The sequence below is a fragment of the Cylas formicarius genome, unplaced genomic scaffold (assembly GCF_029955315.1).
Source record: "Cylas formicarius isolate icCylForm1 unplaced genomic scaffold, icCylForm1.1 PGA_scaffold_5__7_contigs__length_24384050, whole genome shotgun sequence".
Lineage (NCBI taxonomy): Eukaryota > Metazoa > Arthropoda > Insecta > Coleoptera > Brentidae > Cylas > Cylas formicarius.
In genome coordinates, this window is record NW_026844341.1 from 9,508,994 (window position 1) to 9,528,853 (window position 19,860).

The window sequence follows — 19,860 nt, forward strand, 5'->3', positions numbered from 1 at the left end:
GGTGTCTCAAAAAGGCACGAAAAATAAAACATACATATTTTAAAATTTTGTTTTGTATTCCTTTTATTTTTATTTTTATTAATAATAATACATGCCATGTTTTAGGCGGAAAAAATCCTTTCTACGCAGTAAGACTTTACAAAACGAAGTAAGTATACTAACTAGATAATCCCATCAGTGTTTAATTGTTGTATTGCTGGGGTACTTAGCTCTCATTCATGTAAGAATTTATTTTATAAATACTCTCAAATACTCAAAATAAATCTATTTTTTCTTTTCACAACAGACAGCAGAACAAAATCCATATACCTTTTGCCAAATATAGCCTAGTCTAGACCACCCTGTATACTGGGGATGCAAGTCTTTAATCGCCTTCCTGATGTAACTTTTTAACAACTTTTAAAATAAGATTAAATTAGCATATACTGCAAAAATTCATGTACACTATAAACAGTTTTTTTATATAACCTTTTGATTATGTGGTATTTGATTGTAATTGTTCTTGTAAATTTCTTTTTTGTTTGACAATTCCTATAAAAAAATTTAAAACATTTTTCTATATGGATAACAAATGTATTATTATTATTAATATTATTATTATTATTATTATTATTATTATTATTATTATTATTATTATTATTATTATTATTATTATTATTATTATTATTATTATTATTATTATCGGATCACCTTGGCAGGGGGTGGGGGGGTTCCTAGTGTACTAGGCGCTTTTCAACAAGGCCAGTCGCCGAAATAATTAGTGGTAAGACTTCGATTGTTTGAAGTGAGTAGGTCCTTTTTAGCTCATATAAAAGATCGTGATATTTTGTAATTTTTTCAGAGTATGCTTTCTATATGTTGTTTTCTGCTGGTACAGCAAAATCTATGATAAAGGCCAATTTTTCATTTTTGTTTATATACAGAATGTCCTATTTGTTATGCTGTATTTGTCTATCAGGTACGATCATTCTATCCCAGTAAACTTTGGCGGAACCATTTTCTATCACTGGGTTTGGGTTGTACTTGTAATACGACAAAATATCCTTCATCAAATTATTTTTGTAGCAGATGTTACTATGTACGATTTTCGCCATGTCATTATGACCGTTCAAGTATTTTTTTGGAGAAATTTCGCTATATGTGCCGATACTATGCTATATGGTTTCAGGTTTGGTATGGTTTGGCACACTTTGCGCAAATCTCTTGGGATGTTTTGCTTCAGGACAAGTCAGATATAGTACCTTGTAGGCGCAACCTGGTCCTGCAAATGTGAACTCCACAACTGGCATCGCCCAGGAATTAATAGCGGAGGAAGTATTTTTTGCATTGAGTTCTCTTTTCAGTACGAGTTGAAGTCTCCCTATGAACTCCGTTTTCATATTTTCCTTCATCAGTTTTGTTTTGATGCTCAATGCTTGCTATAGTCCAAGATACTTATAATTTTCTTCCGCTGGTAGGTGGTTTATTTCGACTCCATCCATGAGCTTCATTGTCTCTTCCGCAACCGGGAATCCTCTCTTTATGTGAAGAAGAGCACAGTTGACCAGTCCAAACTCCATCGCTATAGTCCTGCTAAAGTCGGTCACAATTTCCATCTGATTGTGAAGTTGCTCGTTGTTGCTTCCATAAAATTTAAGGTCGTACAATACATGAGAACTAAGTGGGTTCAGGGCTAGACAAAGCCTGAGTGGACTCATGCTATCGCCCTGGAAAATTCTCCTTTTTATTTGTAGGTGCTGGATTAGATATTCTTGCTGTTGATTGCGAACTCTTAATCTTGTTTTCCATTTGCCTATCGTGTGTTGGAGTAGTTTGGCTGTCAATGCCAAGAACACTTGTCAGCCAGCTATGTGGCACCGAGTAGAACGCTTTTTTGTAATCTACCCAGGCGACCGATAGGTTTCTCTGCTTGGTTCTAGCTTGGTTTGTAATCACTGCGTCAGTGATAAGCAGTTCTTTTGTGCCTTGGGTACTTTTCTTACAACCAAGCTGTTCAGCTGCTAGGATTTCATTTTCAGTTACATGTTTTTCAACGTTCTGAGCGATTATTGACGTAAATATCTTATACAACGTCGGTGAGCCAGTTATCAGGCGAGAGTTCTTTGGGTTGTCCCGATCTCCACTTTTTGGGAACATTGTTGTATTGTTATTAATATTGTTAATATTATTATTATTATTATTATTATTATTATTATTATTATTCCTATTGAAGAAAAAGAATTGGCAATTTGACTTTAAATTCAAGAATTTTAAGGGCGCGATTTTGAACAAAGGTTAAATTGCTGCACCGTTATATTGAAGCAATAGAGGCCGATACGAATACGATACAATGATGGGTGTACAAAAACCGCATACACAAAAATAAAATATTTATTTACAATATTATGTACATGGCATGTTATAATTATCAGTCTTCTAGTAATACCGTAATGAAATGCTTCCCAGCAGAAGGGGAAAAATCTTCATCATCGTGCAGGCACAGCGATTTACGGAGGTTGAAGATATGGGGTAGTCCCTCTGCATGGCTTCAGACGGTTCAGCTTAAATCATAAAATACGATTAGTTAATGTTATGTAACATGAAAGCCGATTGTCTGACAAGGAAACTGAAATTCATGCTCCCTTTAAAAATATAAAAAACAAAGATAAACTCTTCCAAGCCTGGATTACGGAACATAATAATAATAATAATAATAATAATAATAATACCATATTCTTTATTTGTCAAAAAGAAAAGAACAGAATTTCATGAATTACATCACAAATCAAATTTTGACCAAAAAGGACCCGCTCTCGATTCTAATAACCGTTCACTTTTCTAAAAGAAAAATTTTAGCGAGAAAGCCCTAGAGTCTACAATAGCATCGAACCTAGAAGCGCGCTACTATGTGGCATAGCTATTAATTGAAAAAGAAAAGTAATTAGAAAAAATAGTCAGCTGCTCAGCTCAAACTCAATTTTTAACTGCTTGAAACATGGCTGAACGGGAGTTTACACCATGGAGAATAATCTGAGAAAAAGGAGACCCAAACCTAAATTGACAATGAAGTTGCTATAGGAGTTTAAACATAACACCAAAGATAAATAAAAATAGCTATTGAATATTTAAATTAATTATTCTAAGAGGTGATTTTGTTCTGTAAGTAATTTAGATTTTATTAATTTTGTGTACGCAGATAGCCCTAATTGCCTCATTTGATTAGTAAGTTTCCGTTAAGAAAAGGAGACATATGACTACGGTAAGGTATGTTGTATTCAAACGCAAGTTGTTAGGATCTGCGTTAAGTTTTTGTTGAACTTCTACAATGGATTGGATACTGATTGGTAAATGAAGTTCGGAATCGTCGGCAAACTATTTAAGCTTAGAATGTGGTACAATCTGATTCATAGCAGACACACATAAATAAAAGAGAAGAGAAGAGGTTAAAATACTGGCTTAATCATCTCGAATTTGGAAGTTTGTTTCAAACACTTCGTTGTTGTTCCAACTCGACTGTATCTACCTGCTCGAATGTCTTTCATAAGATTTAAGGAATTACTTGAGAATTCAAAATACTTCAATTTTGCAAATAATAGATTAAGACTCAAAGTGTCAAACGCTTTACTCAAATCAACAAGTACCATTTTCCTGTTCCTCATACCTGATATCATTTACTATGAAAACTAGTGAATTCTTGAGCTTTTTATGTGAAAATGTATTAAAATAAGTTATATAAACTTCATTACAAAATTTAATATTTTCAGTAATCCATGGAGTAAAGGGTTTGTTTATCGGTGAATGTTTTGTTCTCCGTATGTACATATTCGTTTGATATGTTCTTTTACTAATAAAATTGCGAAACGTTTCTCATAAAATCCTTTTTAAGATTGCCCATTAGGGATAGAAAGTTCGCAATGCACTGTACTCTTACATTTACATAACATTTACCTTCGACGACGATTATTCGGACGGAATCCCTTTTTACAGAAGGTCTCATACAGGTGTACGCACCTTCGTCCTGCCAGGAAACGTGGAAGAAATGGAGACGACTATTGATAACCTCGTCTTCTTCGTTATATGTGGTTTCTATGAAAATCTTGCCTATTTGTGCCTAAAATTAAAACGAGATCATCAATACTAGGAATTGTGCCAGTATTTTGGTTGGTCAATTGAAACTATTACCTCTACGGAAATTTGAGTGTCTTCATGCAACCACCACACGTCTGGCCTGCGGTTTGCTTGCTGTCCTAAGATAAACGACTGATCCAGAATCGGGTGCACTTTACATTGCAGAAAAAATGTAGATCCGTACTGAACGAAGACCTCTTTGGGACCGGCGATTTCAGCTTTGCCGAGCCATTTTGACAGGTCTGCAGAATCTAGAGTACCTGGAACTACAGAAGAAATTATCACCAGATGAAACAACAAGAAATATTTAAAAAATATTTCATCGATATCCTGCAATAGGGGAGTAAGTTTATAGTATTAAAATAACCACAGTTCACAAAAAAGAGAACTTTCTAGTTGTAAGTAATAAATATAAGCAATGAAAAATTGAAAAATTTAAATAATCCTTGAAACGCGCTGTCATTGCCTGTGGCCTGTTCTAACATCAATTCGCTTGTTACTTTTGAAAATCTGCGTCCGTATAAAAATTTTATATCTCGGTAACGTTAGGTCCTATGGAATCGCTGTTGGTACAGAAATGATCACCGTCGAACGTTTTTCAGTTTTTCCTGAATACCTTTCAAACCGTTGGAGCTACAAAATTGAAATTGGTCTCCTTTTTAACCCTCTACGTGATACATAAGCTTCTAAGAAATGGATTCGATCCGACGCCGGCATCCATCTTTTTTTTCGCGATTTTCCACGATAAGTATCCGAAATTTGAAGCAATCGGCTTCATATTTGCCACACATATGCAGTTTTGCCATGTGACAAAACCTATTGAAAATAGGGGGCGGGGGGTTGGAAAGTATTTAAAAAAAAATAAAAATCGCGTGTGCAAGGGTCTACAAAAAAGACCATTTTTCAAAAACCGTTTACAAGACGGCAAAAATTCTTAAACCAAGAGACGCAGAGGATACGGCTCCATGAACTTTCATTCTTGACAATTTTTCAAAAATATGAAGGGTGCGCCACAAATTCGAAAAATCTGAAAAATGGGTCTCCCTATTATTGGAAATTGGCAATAATTTAAAATCTGTGCTTTAGATGTCAGTTTCTTTTACATGACGATATAGCCCATATAGACGGACAGAAGGTTTTTAAGTATTGTACAGGGTGTTTGCAATATTCCGTGCAATATTAAAAAACATAATAAGTGCCCCAAATTTGCATCTATCGACTTTAGAGTTGGGAGAGGAGTAGAAGTCTGGACCCGCATTTAGACTCTTTAAACTGGGGGCAATAAAATAACGCGAAGTATTTTTTTTTAGTTTTTGAACTTTTTGTTTTTGGTTATTTTGGAATCCAGAAAAACATCTTTTCCTCCAAAACCATTCATCCGATCGGAAAAATTTTACAACCATAATACGTGGGAGACCCGGCATTATAACTTTTGTTTCATGCATTTTTTCGATTATATACAAGCTGGTTTAGTTATGGACAAAAATCTAAAAGAGCCCGAAAATTGTTCTTTATTGTTCTTTTAGAGAGTAAATTATTAACCATATATCAAAATTCGTACAAAAAATATCTAATCCGTTCAACCAGTGTTATAGACCGTATCAAGGGCTATAATTTTTGTATTACGGTTTTCGTCTATTCCATACGCTGTTCGAGATATTTCAAAAAATCCGAATGAAATTCACCAATTCTCGCCCTCAATAATGGCTTCACAAAATATGTAGTTTCATGAAAACTATTTATTCCATTGGAAAAATTTCTATACCAGGAAACTAAGGAGGTCCAGGGCTATATTGCGAACATTGTTTTTGATGATATACTGGGTACGTCGTTTGTGGGAAAAAATTCTAATAAATCCTAGAAATTTCCGGTTTTGTTTGTGAATTCTTGGCGATAAATGAAAAACTTTTGAAGATGTGATAATTTGCTTTAAACAGTATCGTAAACTGTGTCGAGAGAGAGTTGAGGGTTTCGTCTATAATACAGGGGGCGCGAGATATTTGATAAAATATCATTTTAAATCGCGATTACCAGTACAAATTTTAATATTTACTGAAGTTTGGCGTAACTTCGAAGTTCAACGAGATGTGAAGGACACTCTATACAGGGTGTATTCACAATAAAATAACATCGATTTTGCGAAAGTTCCATAGTGGCCGCAGGAGCGAAGCGCCTTCTTTTTTAAAAAAAAAAGCTGACTCGCGCTACTTGCGACGAACTTGTCCCGCCCAGTGACGATTTTTCCAAAACAATCTTGTTAAACTACTTGCCAGCCGGACGGTAGCATAGAGAAGCCATTAGATAACGACAACGCTTTCGTCTTCGTGGTTTTAATTTTAATTTTAATCTTCATCCTGTCGCATGCTTCTGTTATCTTGTGTTCAGTATCAAAAACAAAGTTCTGAAAAAGGCCGAAGGTACCAATTTTTTAAAAGGTCGATCTGATAATTTACCTTCAGCGGATATGTTCATGGTGACATCTTACACACAATACATCGAAAGTTTCTGCTGAGTTTTTTTATCAATATAGTATTGTAATCAGCTTAAAGTTTGGTAGCTTTTGAGATTCAAATGTTATATCAAATAAAATGTAAATTATTTAACCAAAAAAGCTAAAAGGATTTTTTTAAACTACTGGAAAACTAAATACTGATTTTAAAGTATATTAAAATTGATAACTTGAAGTGTTCTTTACATTATATAGATCAGGGAGCCATTCCTATGGAGACTGCAATAGGATGGGTGAGTTAAAAACGTTTTCGCGGTTAAAATTAAAGTGACAACTGAACATAATGTTAACAAAAACGATGGCTTGTAGTTTCTGGTAGACTAATAAAAAGTTTATCTGGCGTTTTAAGGGTAGTACTCAAACACGATGGCACGATTTGTAATATTGTTTCTGTGTTGCTTATATTATTATCATATGACAAAAACACAATTTACACGAACCAAAAATTCTTGTTACCATATCGACCGAAAAGCAGCGGTATGACGTCATGGTCTTTCCTGCGCGTTTGTGTCGGTTAAAAGGAATAGCAAGGTGTCACAATTTGAATTATTTATTGCTACTTAAATATTATGTTTTGTGGCATTAAATAAATTAAAAAAATGTTCAAGTTCCCTATTCATGAAATCATTAAGCGTCATATGATATTGTAGAAATATCACGTCGAATGTTGTTCGTTTGAAAATTAATATTCCCTTGTGAATATTAAAACATGAGAATGGAGAGTGCAGTGAGGTCGTAATTTTAACATAAGTACCTGTATTTATAATTCAAGAAACCACTCTAAAGAAATGTGAAATGCGAAGATGCGAAGGAGTGAAGGGCACCCAGGGTCAAGAAATAGAATTGAAGAAAGGTTAGGCCCTAGAAGAAGAGAGGTGATGAAGTGAACATCCACTATATTCTTTTATATTCTATTCTCTTGTGCAGGGCTGCTAATACTCAATCCATATATATTATAGACACTATTAGACGGCGTGTGTAACTTTTTAAGATCGCTTATTAGACAATTATTGTTTCAAAACTCAATCACGATTTCGTAACACTAAACGAAAAAAGGAAAAGCAATCAAATGTTCGATAACTAAGTCAAAATCCTTTGGGGTATGTTCTGTTGCCGCCAATCGAGCTGGCTTATTTCCTGAAAATCATCTACTGATTTCTAATTAAACCTACAGTTTTTATCAGGAAAGCCGAGAACATTTTTCCAAACAAGTTAAAGAAGTAGGACAAGAAAATTCCTATAGGAACGAATTTATTTTCCACCTAGCCGATTATTGGTTTTTTCAAACTTGACCTACTTGCTTATTTTAGTTGCAAAATTCAAAGGAATTTTCTTTTGCTAATTTTTTATATTGTTTAATTGCGCACTTCGAACAAAATACTCTCTTGACCTGAAAAACAAATGGGTAAGCTAGTAGTTTTGAGGCTTTGGAAATTTTAACAAAACGCATACCAAAACAATGGTTTTAAATTTGAAAAACTATTTTCCAAATGAAAGGGAAAGTGGAAAATCGCCCCCATTAGAAAAAATACGAACTGTTTAAATCTGGGGACGTAGGGGGTCATGGTTGAGGTCCGCCGCGACGTACCCATAACTTATTAAATGTGTCATTTAAATATTCTCTTATTGCAACACTAAAGTGAGCAGGCACGCCATCTTGCATGAACCACATTCTATTCCTAGTTAAATATGGCACTTCTTCTAAAAACCGGCGATAATTGTGGCCATTTAGCCTTTCTGGCAGGATAAAGTAGTCAATTAATTAATTTCCAACAATTCCAGCCCAAACATTTATCGTAAACTGTTCATGGTGTTTATATTCAACAACTGCAAAGGGGTTTCCACAGACCCAAATATAGTTATTGTGGAAATTTCTGATTGCATTTCCACCTTCTTGGTCAAACAAGGGATAATGTGCAACTTTGTCTAGAAACAATTGAGAAAAATGAACACGCAAAGGAAAATCTCTGGGAAGTAACGCTTTGACCCTTGAATATAATAGTGCAGAATTTTCCAAACTAAGACGTGCGAGATATTTAGATTATTTCCAAATTTTCTAGTACTTCAGGACTTCCATCAATAGAATTTAAAATTGCTTTTTTAGTTTCTGGAGTTGCTACAGTCCGATGGGCCCCTTATAAATAATTATTTGTCCTCAAAGTACTTGTTTTACTCAACCTTCTATATACATTTGAAAATGTCCGTTTATCTGATATGAGGAAAACGCTCTTGATATAATCAAATCCTCATTAGTAAATGTATCATCCTTTTTTTATAATAACAATGTTCGGATATTTTAAACACTAAATTAATAAGACGTGAAGAAATTAATTTAAAATCTGATGCCAAACAAGTGTCAAACAACCACCTTCACTACAGAATTGATCATTCTTACAGACACAGCCTATTACAACGATAAGAAATAATAATGATTATAATTGTCTGCATGCTGTCATACCTATTAACGATAATGTTATGACAATGCAAAGAAGAGATTTTATTTTTTTTAAGCGAAAATCGTACTTCGGACTGAAAAAATCAAGAAATTAAATTGAAGATTGTAACAATAATTTTTATTTTAAGAGAAATCACGGGCGTACCACCATCAATGTCTGCCAAAATAGACATGTGAAATTCTGTATGCCCGCCGCTGGTGTATACAGATATTAAAAAAATATGTTTTATTTTTTAAAGGTTACCACTCTGTATCTCAAAATTTAAGACGTTTAGGCCATATGAAGGTTTCTTTTTAAAATAGACCCCAAAATCGCACCCTTAAATATTGACAATCATTGATAAAACACACTGTATATTAAGAAATTATAAAGTGGATCTGCATCAATATTAGTAGTAGTTTGGTTAAGGCTTTCGCGGCCCGTTGATAAGCTATTATCTTGATTCGGGTTTAAAGGCCGTCGTCGGTTGGAATTACTTCCTAACCTTTCGCTAGCGCGAGTGGCGAACTTCTTCAGAGGTCCTTCCATCTCCGATGTTGGACGTAGACTGACGATTTCTCCTGCGCAGGTTATATTTATGCCGTTTGGTGGTGGGCGGGGCTTGTTCCGCTTCGGTTGGTCTCGGGATATCGATCGGTACTGCTCGGGCGTTCCTAAGGATCGGGTTCCAGATTTGGTTGAGTCTAAGGGTCTCCTCCTTTCTGTTGAAATTGTGTGGGTGTTTTTGTATCTCAATGGCTTCCCTGACTAGTCTGTTGTGATAGCCGTTGACCGATGCTAGTAACTTACAGCTCTCAAAGTGTATCCTGTGATCCCCGCTGCCCAGTGCGTGTTCAGCTACTGCAGACTTCTCTGTCTGTCCTAGCCTGCAGCTTGCTTTTTGCTCCTTAAGTCTCGTTCCCATTGATCTCTTAGTAGTTCCGATGTAGACCTTTGCGCATGAACACGGAATGCGGTAGACTGCTGCGGCTTGTCCTTCGCTGACCTGATGGTCTGCTGGATCTTCTTTGTAGGCTTAAAGATTGTTTTGATGTCGTTTCTTTTCAATACTTTGCCAATCCTGTCGGTGACACTCGGAATATACGGCAGATACGCGTGGGAAGTGGAGGGTCGTTGTTCGGTATCCCGTGATCCTGATGATCTTGAGTTCATTGATCTCTTGATCTCCCTCTTGCTGTAGCCATTTACCTCAACCGCAGTTTTTAGGTGTTCAAGTTCCATCTGGAGGTTCTCCGGTTCGCAAATCCTTCGGGCTCGTTCTTTCAGGGTTCTGATAACCCCATACTTTTGACTTGGGTGATGGTTGGCTAGAGCATGCAGCATGAGCATGCATGCATGCATCTGTCCGTGTGAGTTGGTTTTCTGTACACTGTGTGACCCAGCTTGTTACCTCGCTTCCTCACTACGTCTAAAAATGCAAGTTGTTGGTCATTTTCAGTCTCCATAGTAAACTGGATGCTGGGATGCTGACTGTTGAGATGCTGCAGAAAGTTGTTGAGCTTGTCCATACCATGTTTCCAAATCACGAAGGTGTCATCCACGTACCGGAACCACGTTGCTGGCTTGTACTCTGAGGTCTCGATCGCTTTTTCCTCAAAGTGTTCCATAAATAAGTTGGCTATAACCGGGCCTAATGGACTTCCCATTGTCATTCCGTCCACCTGTTCGTAGAAGTTTCCCTTCCACACGACATAGCTACCGGTCAGACAGTCTTCAAAAAGTTTGCAAATATCGACAGGAAATATCCTGTTCACCAGGTTCAAGCAACTCTTCAGAGGTACTTTGGTAAACAGTGAGACGACGTCGAAGCTCACAAGGATGTCGTTTTGTTCAATATTGATATCTTGAATCTTGCGCACGAAGTCGGTGGAGTCCTTGATGTAACTGGTGACGTGTCCTACGTGTGGTTGGAGCAGCGATGTCAAGTGTTTAGCCAAGTAATACGTTGGTGATCCGGGTGCGCTAACTATTGGTCTTAACGGGACATCTACTTTGTGTATCTTAGGTAGTCCATAGAGCCTTGGTGGAACAGTCTCCGTCCTCACAATGCGCTTCTTGATTTCTTCTGACAGTGATGAGCCGGTTGGTAGTTCCCAAAGCAACTACGTCGAACCTTCCTTACAAGAGGGAAAAAGTGAGTTGAAAAGAAAGCTGATCAATTCGAGAAAGGAGAACCAACGTTGGATTTGTAATTTGCATTATTATAACGTCGTAGCAAAACAAACCTTTTAAATATAAAAACGGGAGAGAAATTGAGGGGTAAACCTTCGATGGCTCTTGACAATTAACGATCCCGTCATCGACATTCACTGCTAAATATTTCCGAACGTTCTGTTAGCCCAATATCCGTTTATTCCCAAACAAACATTCTTTTCCCGCATTCGTTCGTTGTTTGTATTCAAATAATCAAGCCAGATGTTTCCAAACTACTTAAACTTTAGTTTTCGCTTGCCAAGGTACACTTTATGGTGTTTTAAATGTTTTAAAATAAACCATTTTAAAGTTTGTACGCCGGAGAGCGGTAAAATTTTAAGTGGTTCCAAATTAGAAACCGAAACCAATTTAACGAAGTTGTAGTATAAACGCTCACTGGAAAAACTCCCTCAGAATCCGAACAAATATTATTGTATCGTTTAAATAGACGACTTTGAGTTCGGTGTCACATTTTAGTATTTTCTGGAAAATGTTTAATCATACCAAAAACGACCCTTTTATTTACATGAATGTTTTTTTTTGGAACCTTTCTTCACCAGCTGCAGCATGAACGGTAAGGTAGTCACTAGCTGATATTTGAGTCCCCTAATTACATCTCCCAAATATTCCGCATTTTCTCCCTTTTATAGTGCTATGCATCATTCTGAGGACGACCTGATTTGAAGTGTGCGAGACTCACCCGTTAATATTTTCAGAATACGGGGATAACACCACAGTTCAAAGTCCTCTATTTCTGTAATTGGAGCCTTTGGTGTATATGTCTCCCAACCATAAAGCAGGACAAACCTAACATATCGTAAAGGACTTATGACTTTATTTTTCCAATTGCCTTCCACTTTTGTTTTGTATTATTGATATTGTGACCCCTCCCATCACTTGCTTCATTGACTAGATTTATTACTGTTTGGAAGTCTTCTAGGTTCTCTGCAAGAATAGCCGTTTTGTCAGCGAACCTTCTTGTCAGTCATCCAAGGCTTCCCTAACGTCGAAGAAAGTTGGAGATAGGATACAGCTTTGTCTTAATCCATATTTAATGAGCAGCTCTTGAGTTTAACAAAATAAATAATAAATAAAAGTTCAGATTTTCACGAAATTATTTATATTCATATGACAATTGTTTCGAACACACCGTGTTTTTATCAAATGTCATTTGACAAAGACACGGTGTTGTTGAAACAATTGGCATATGAATATATATAATTTCGTGAAAATCTGACCTTTTAGTTCTTATTTATTTTGTAAAGTGGATTTTCATCAAGTAAAAGCCACCTCAGTTCAACTCTAGAGTTTGGTTTGCCTTCAATTTGTACAATGGCTGCTGGGTTGTAGTATAGATAGTCGTCTTATGTAAAAAGCATAAATAAACAAGTTTAAATTTAATTAAAGAATATATATAAATAAGAGTAAAATAATGAAAATACAGTGCAAATAAACAAAATTGGAGATTGATTTAAAACGTTTGTGCCAGATGTAAATATTCCTAAGCCTAACTTCAATTCCGAGGATGTAAAATTTTGCTTTGCTTAAAAGTCACTCAGAGTTCACCGTGCTATACAAAAACCGATAACAAAAAAGGAGTGTCCGTCCTAACCTCGAACATGCCTAATAGTACCTAATGGTCAAATCCTCTGTGAGGATATATATTATTTTCCTTAAGCACTGAGTATTAAATGACCCCCAATGACTCATATTCTAAACCTTTAACAACTTATTATTACAAAAACCAACGCTCTTGACGCCGTTAATACTACTAATACAATATTACAACTACCTACAATACATTACCCAATTACCCCGTAATTGACAATATTACGTTTTGACACGCTTAGCTTTCTCCAAATATTTACTTTCCCATTAAAAATTTATTTTAATCACTAATTAAATATTGGCGACTAACTACTTTTATTAACTATTGATGTATTTCAGCAGCCAAATGTGGAATAATTGGAAAAGAATAAATGCAAATTCTTTTTTAGGAAAATTATTTTTTGCGATTATTTAGAAAACGTCACTTAGTAGTCAGGTAAGCAAACGTAATCGCATCACACATAGCACGAATGATAGTTAATTGAAGAATTAAGTGCCCAAAATCCTTAAAAGTGAAATGCTCGTATATAAAAAGTTCGACTTTCAAACAGATTTAGTCTTGGAATGTCGGTTAAAGCGATTCTCTATCGCAGCGTAGGTTCGAAACCTACCTACTAAAAACGACCATTGTTTTGCTTAAATACTTTTTTTTAATTAACAGCTTAGCTCAGAAAATGTTATCAAACATGGGAGTTGAGTGCATAAATTTATAAAAAAAAAATTATATTACAATAAATTGGTTAAGGCTTTCGCGGCCCGTTGATAAGCTATTATCTTCATTCGGGTTTAAAGGCCGTCGTCGATTGGAATTACTTCCTAACGTTTCGCTAGCACGAGTGGCGAGCTTCTTCAGAGGTCCTTCCATCTCCGATGTTGGACGTAGACTGACGATTTCTCCTGCGCAGGTTGTATTTATGCCGATTGGTGGAGGGCGGGGCTTGTTCCGCTTCGGTTGGTCTCGGGATATCGATCGGTACTGCTCGAGCATGACACATCATCGGAAATAGTTCGACTTTCAAACAGATTTAGTTTTGGACTGTCGGTTAAGACGTTTGACTAGAAATGATAATTTCCAGCATATTCTCTTAAGATGAAAGTTTTTTTCACACACTATGCTCTTCCGGTTCCTTAATAGCGTCCCTAGTTACCACTACTGAGACACACTGTATATTTGATGTCCATATCGTTATCAATAATTTAGAAAAAATGGCAATACTACTTACCAGATACAGATAATTTTACGGCAAGACTCATCTTGGGATCGGTGTTGACTTGGCATTCGTATTGACCTGAATCCGATTGTCTAACACCCCTTATCCTAAGACCCCAGAAGTCACCGGAACTGTCCGTATGCAAAGCTTCGAAACGGAAGTCGCTAGAGAAAGTATGCCTGCCGGAAGTGAGGATGTGCAGGTCTCTGGTCCGTATCCAAGACACCTAAAATTTAATTATTCCCGTTTCTCGTACATACAAGATGCTACTTTTAGTAATGTACTAATTTTAGCGTATTGGGCTCTTTTTTAAGTATACTGATAAAAATACCCAATAATGACTTGGCGTTTTTATTTATATATTATATTTGCTGATCTTGCAATAGCACAGCTCTAAAAAAAAATATTTTTTTGTTGCCCTGGATATCTGTGAAAATTTTTATGTTTTCAAGTGTCCAGATCACGAATACATAAATACGAAAACACTGAACCTGTTCTTATTTTTATGATTTTCACAAATGTTATAATTTGAACAATAATCAGCTTTTTATTCATAAAAATCGATTATATCAGTCATGATTAGGCTTCTGCACAACTTTTTCGCGCATACAAACATCACGTGATCCCTACTCTTAGCAATCTACACCCTTTGTTCCGCAGAGCAGCTGAGATCACAATTATTCGACAATACGAAGCACACGTGAATCTAAACAAGTTCGTATGAGTTACTATTTGGTTTCAATTACTGAATATATATTTAAATATATATTTGTTTTGTCTTTTAAAATATGAGTTCGTCAAGAAGAAAGGGTAAATATAGTACTGATTTGTTTAGTTGTAATTGCGGTGTTTATTTAACAAAAAAACAACAACGAAACATTATAGACTTTGTTAAGGATGCTTTCACTGAATATTTCGGTATTAAAATGGACAAACTAGAAAAACCATGGGTTCCTCATAAAATTTGTAGTCTTTACGGTTATGGAAAAAAGGAGAACGTTCTGGATTAGACTTTGGTATTCCGATGATCTGGATGGACCCTACAAATCATTTTGATGATTGGTACTTTTGCGTTATAGATGCTAAAGGTTTCAATCGCAATCAAACCTGGAGATATCGAGATTTACAGTCTACAAAATGGTCCTATACTTCACAGTGAAAATCTTCCTAGGCCTATTTACGTTTCAAAAGTAATTCGAATGCCCTCAGAAAAAATGATGTTAACAAATTCACAGAAATCGGGACAGTCTACAAGTGGAAGTGAATGGGAAGGTTAAACATCCCACGTCCAAGTTATTTTCTCAAAATGAACTCAATGACGTAATATGTGATCTCTATTTATCAAAACAAGGATCAGAATTATTAGCCTCAAGATTGAAAGAAAAAAAATTATTTGCCCCAACAGTGACAATTACGACATACAGGACAAGAGAAAAAGAGTTTAGTGAAGATGAACGTCTGGTGTACTGTAATGATATCGCGAAGCTACTTTTAGATATGGATTTAACAGCATACTAACCTACTGAGTGGCGACTTTTCATTGACAGTACTAAAAGAAGTTTGAAATGAGTTTTACTACACAATGGTAATAAATTTGCATCTATTCGAGTTGCCCATTCAACAAAACTCAAAGAGGAGTATGAAAATGAAAATTTAGTTTTAGAAAAAATTAAATACTCGGAACATGGTTAATTTTTTACTCGGTCACCATTACATATTAAGTTAGGAATGAACAAGTAATTTGTAAAAGCATTAGGCAAGGACGGAAACTGTTTTAATTACATTTGCAGAAAATTTCCTGAGCTTAATCTGGAAAAGTTGAAGCGTGGAATATTTGATTGTTCTCAAATAAGGCAAATGATGAAAGACTTTTTTGTATTGGTAGTCGGAAATTTCCTAGGTAATCATAAAGCACCCAGTTATGAAGCAATTGTGCAAAATATGCTGAAAAATTCTTAGATTCTAGGAGCAAATATGAATATCAAGTTACACTTTCTTCGCAATCATCTAGATAAATTCCCGGATAATTTAGGGAATTATAGTAAAGAACACGGAGAGCGGTTCCACCAGGATGTAAAAGTGATGGAAGAACGGTATCAGGATCACTGGGATTGTCGCATGATGGCAGATTACTGCTGGTCTTTAAAAAGAGATTGCCCAAAGAAGAGTTATAAAAGAAAAGCTAATAAAAGGCGTTTTATGGAAAAATAGTATAAGTTTTTAACATGTTTTTTTCTAGTTACTTCAATGTTTGTTAATCTTTCAAACTAAAACTAATATTTTCAACATTTATATCATTTTATTTCTTGTTTTCCGATAAAATAGATCTTATTACAAATTTGCCCAAAGTATGTTGCTAAATGATATGATCGAGGATCTAAGCAACCTCATTACTCAATGAATAAAGTATATTTTTAAATATTGCTGCTCCGTTCTATGGTAAAAGTCGCTTTGCGTGTTTTATTCTATCGTCTTTCACATTCGTTACAAAAATTGTGATCGCGAATGCGTATCAGTCTGAATTGAAGGAGATTTGAAAAAGTGCTAGCAAGAGAAAATTACAAAATCCCTCAAACCACTGCCTAAGCCTTAAAATAATTAATAAAAATGTTCAATATTTGTATATTGGCATGTAAGAACGTATTGTCTATAATCAAATATAAATTACTATTCCGTATGCACGTATCAGTCTGAATTGAAGGAGATTTGAAAAAGTGCCTAGTCAGAGAAAATTACAAAATCCCTCAAACCACTGCCTAAGCCTTAAAATAATTAATAAAAATGTTCAATATTTGTATATTGGCATGTAAGAATGTATTGCCTATAATCAAATATAAATTACTACTCCGTATGCACGGTTTCTGTATTCGCGGTATATTTATGGAACATATACCCAACGAATAAAGAGCTTTTACTGTATGCAATTTTAAATACTACTACTTTTTCATTTAAAAAATAAGTACGGATACAGAAATTTCAAAATTGACATGTCAATGCTACATTTCGTTTTTAATTACAGATTACTCTGATACAGTTTTAGAAAGTGATTGAAATAAGACGATTAACCAAAGATAGTTGGTTCTGTGATCATTTTCATTACCTAGACCCACCCAAAACGACGCTTGTGCGCATTCATCATGCACTAAAGAGGTAAATAAATTAAAAATTGAATTGGACAATGAAAATATACATTTTTGGTTTATGTATTGATGAAAATCTTAAATGGGAAATATCAAAACTGAGCTCTCAAAAAAATGTTCTAAGACAATTAAAATCTGGAAAACAAGAAAACTCCTAGCTTTGTAGACTAAATTATTTTATTTATTTGTATCGTCTTTGCTTCTGCCAAAATGTGATTGTGAATTTTTTCAAATCGTAATATATATTTTTTAAATTTTAATATACATTATTCAATTAATAAAAATATTTTCAAATATAAATTGGATTTCAGTTTCCCTCGCATATTATAGGATCCCTACTTTTTAATAATTTGCCAAATAGCTTTTCAAAAATTATGGTAAAATACTTTTTATTAGAAAAACTTTATATGGTATAGAAGATTATCTACACTACACTGCACCATTTTTTGTTTTTTTTTCTTTCATCATCAAAAATGACTTTTTCTATACAATGTGTTATTATCGATAAAAAAAAACGCATGGCGTAGTCTTCCTTTAACTGAAAATTCTAAAACATTTTTAATTCTATATGAAAATTTAGGGAATTTGTAAACAGTAACACTGACAATACTCTCTCTTACTTTTTGAAATGAAGTTTAAAGTGTATTTTTTATATATTTCCTTACTATAATTGCTTAACAATTATTTCTCTAATGAAATATACGTACCACCTTGTCCTTGTAAAGGTTCCTTACTGTGCATGGAATTACGAGAGTCTGGCCTTCTGTGGCTTCGATTTCCCTTCTAGAGACATCATCGAAAAAAGGTCTCGTCTCGTTCCGAAGTGTTGGTTTTTCAGTACCAGTGGCGGAAGGATAACCTGAGAAGATATATTTATCTTTATTCCGGAAAAGCCATTGTACAGAGTAACATGAGATTTGTTTATCTGGGTTTAGTAATTTCGAATCGATGATATCGCTTATTTTGTTTTTGCCAAGCTGTGAAATTTATCCCTGTTGCAAGCTATTTTCGAATTTTGGTTTTTATAACGATAAACTTTTTGGTTTAAAATAGCGACTTCGCAAGCAACCACGAAGCAAATATTTTAGAATAAAAAAATCTGAAAAAGCTATAGACGTTATTTTGTTAAGAAATTTGTAAATCTCGACAAAAATCGAACACCAAATGTAAGTTGATAACAATAACTTGAAAAATTCTCTAAAGAACTATAACTATTATATTTTTTTTCAAAAAAATCTAATGAAATGATACCAAAATGAAAAGTGCAAACTGTAGCTCGATATGTTATTCCTAACCTCAAATATCGAAGAAAAAAAAATCATATAATTAGAAAAAACTCTGTTATATTTTGTATTTGCACTTATTTATTTTTTCATATAATTGGCAAGTAATGGGTGTTTTTCGTTTAAGTTGGCATTACTGTTCAAGGTGACGACCGATTTAACAGCTGTCAAGTGATTTATTCTCAGTTTGGTTTGCCAATTCATCATGACTAGACTCACGCCTGAACAATGCTTGCAAATAGTGCAATTTTATTTCGAAAATAATGGTTCTGTGCGGAATACGTATCGCGCACTACGTCCATTTTATCCTCGACAAAATCGTCCATCAGAGCAGTTAATTCGATTAACCATGGAACGTTTTCGCGCCACGTTTACTCTTATTGATGACTCGCATCCCCAGAGACGCCGTACGGTGCGTACAGAAGAAGCTATTGCTGCTGTAGAGCGTAGCATTGAGGAAGACCCGAATGAGCCCATCCGCCATCGAGCACAGGAATTGGATCTGTGTCCATCCACTTTATGAATGATTTTGCGGAAGGATCTTGGTTTACGTGCTTACAAAATCCAACTCGTACAAGAATTGAAGCCAAACGATCATCAAGTAAGGCGTAGATTCGTCGAATGGGCCCAAAACGAGATTGCCGTTGTTCCGGATTTTCATAAGTGAATTTTGTTTAGCGATGAAGTGCACTTCTGGTTGAATAGCTACGTCAAGAAACAAACGCATTTGTAGCGAAGCTAATCCTCAAGTGTATGTCGAAACACCTTTACATCCAGAAAAACTAACTGTTTGGTGCGTTTTATGGGCTGGTGGAATCATTGGTCCGTACTTCTTCAAAAACGATGATGACCAGAACGTTACAGTCAATGGTGATCGGTATAGAGCTATAGACTCTTTCATTCCTGAATTGAATAAAAATGACGTCCAGGAGATGTGGTTTCAACAAGACGGCGCAACATGTCACACAGCTCGTGCCACAATCGATCTACTGAAAGACACGTTTGGTGACCGCCTAATTTCACATTTTGGACCTGTGAATTGGCCTCCAAGATCTTGTGATCTAACACCGCTAGACTACTCCCTGTGGGGCTATGTAAAGTCATTGGTCTATGCAGATAAGCCACAAACGCTTGACCATTTGGAAGACAACATTCGCCGTGTTATTGCCGATATACGGCCACAAATGTTGGAAAAAGTCATAGAAAATTGGACATCCAGATTGGACCACATCCGCGCCAGCCGTGGCGGTCATATGCCAGAAATCATATTTAAAATGTAAGGCCACAAGATTATCTTTCGGATAAATAAAATTCATGTCAATCGAATAATCCATCGTTGTTTCATTGCAACTT

General features: G+C 35.3%; 1 protein-coding gene across 1 annotated transcript in view; it reads right to left on the reverse strand.

Moving 5' to 3' along the window:
• Positions 1-2,398: 2,398 nt before the first annotated feature.
• Positions 2,399-19,860, reverse strand: part of LOC132702420 (uncharacterized) — an 81,250-nt gene continuing 63,788 nt past the window's right edge. Inside the window, exons 3-7 of the mRNA XM_060671012.1 lie at positions 17,932-18,083; positions 14,097-14,310; positions 4,162-4,373; positions 3,928-4,090; positions 2,399-2,540 (exon numbers count right to left, since the gene is read on the reverse strand). Coding sequence (XP_060526995.1) covers positions 2,416-2,540; positions 3,928-4,090; positions 4,162-4,373; positions 14,097-14,310; positions 17,932-18,083 — 866 coding nt within the window. The 3' untranslated portion in view covers positions 2,399-2,415. The remainder of the gene's footprint in view (positions 2,541-3,927; positions 4,091-4,161; positions 4,374-14,096; positions 14,311-17,931; positions 18,084-19,860) is intronic.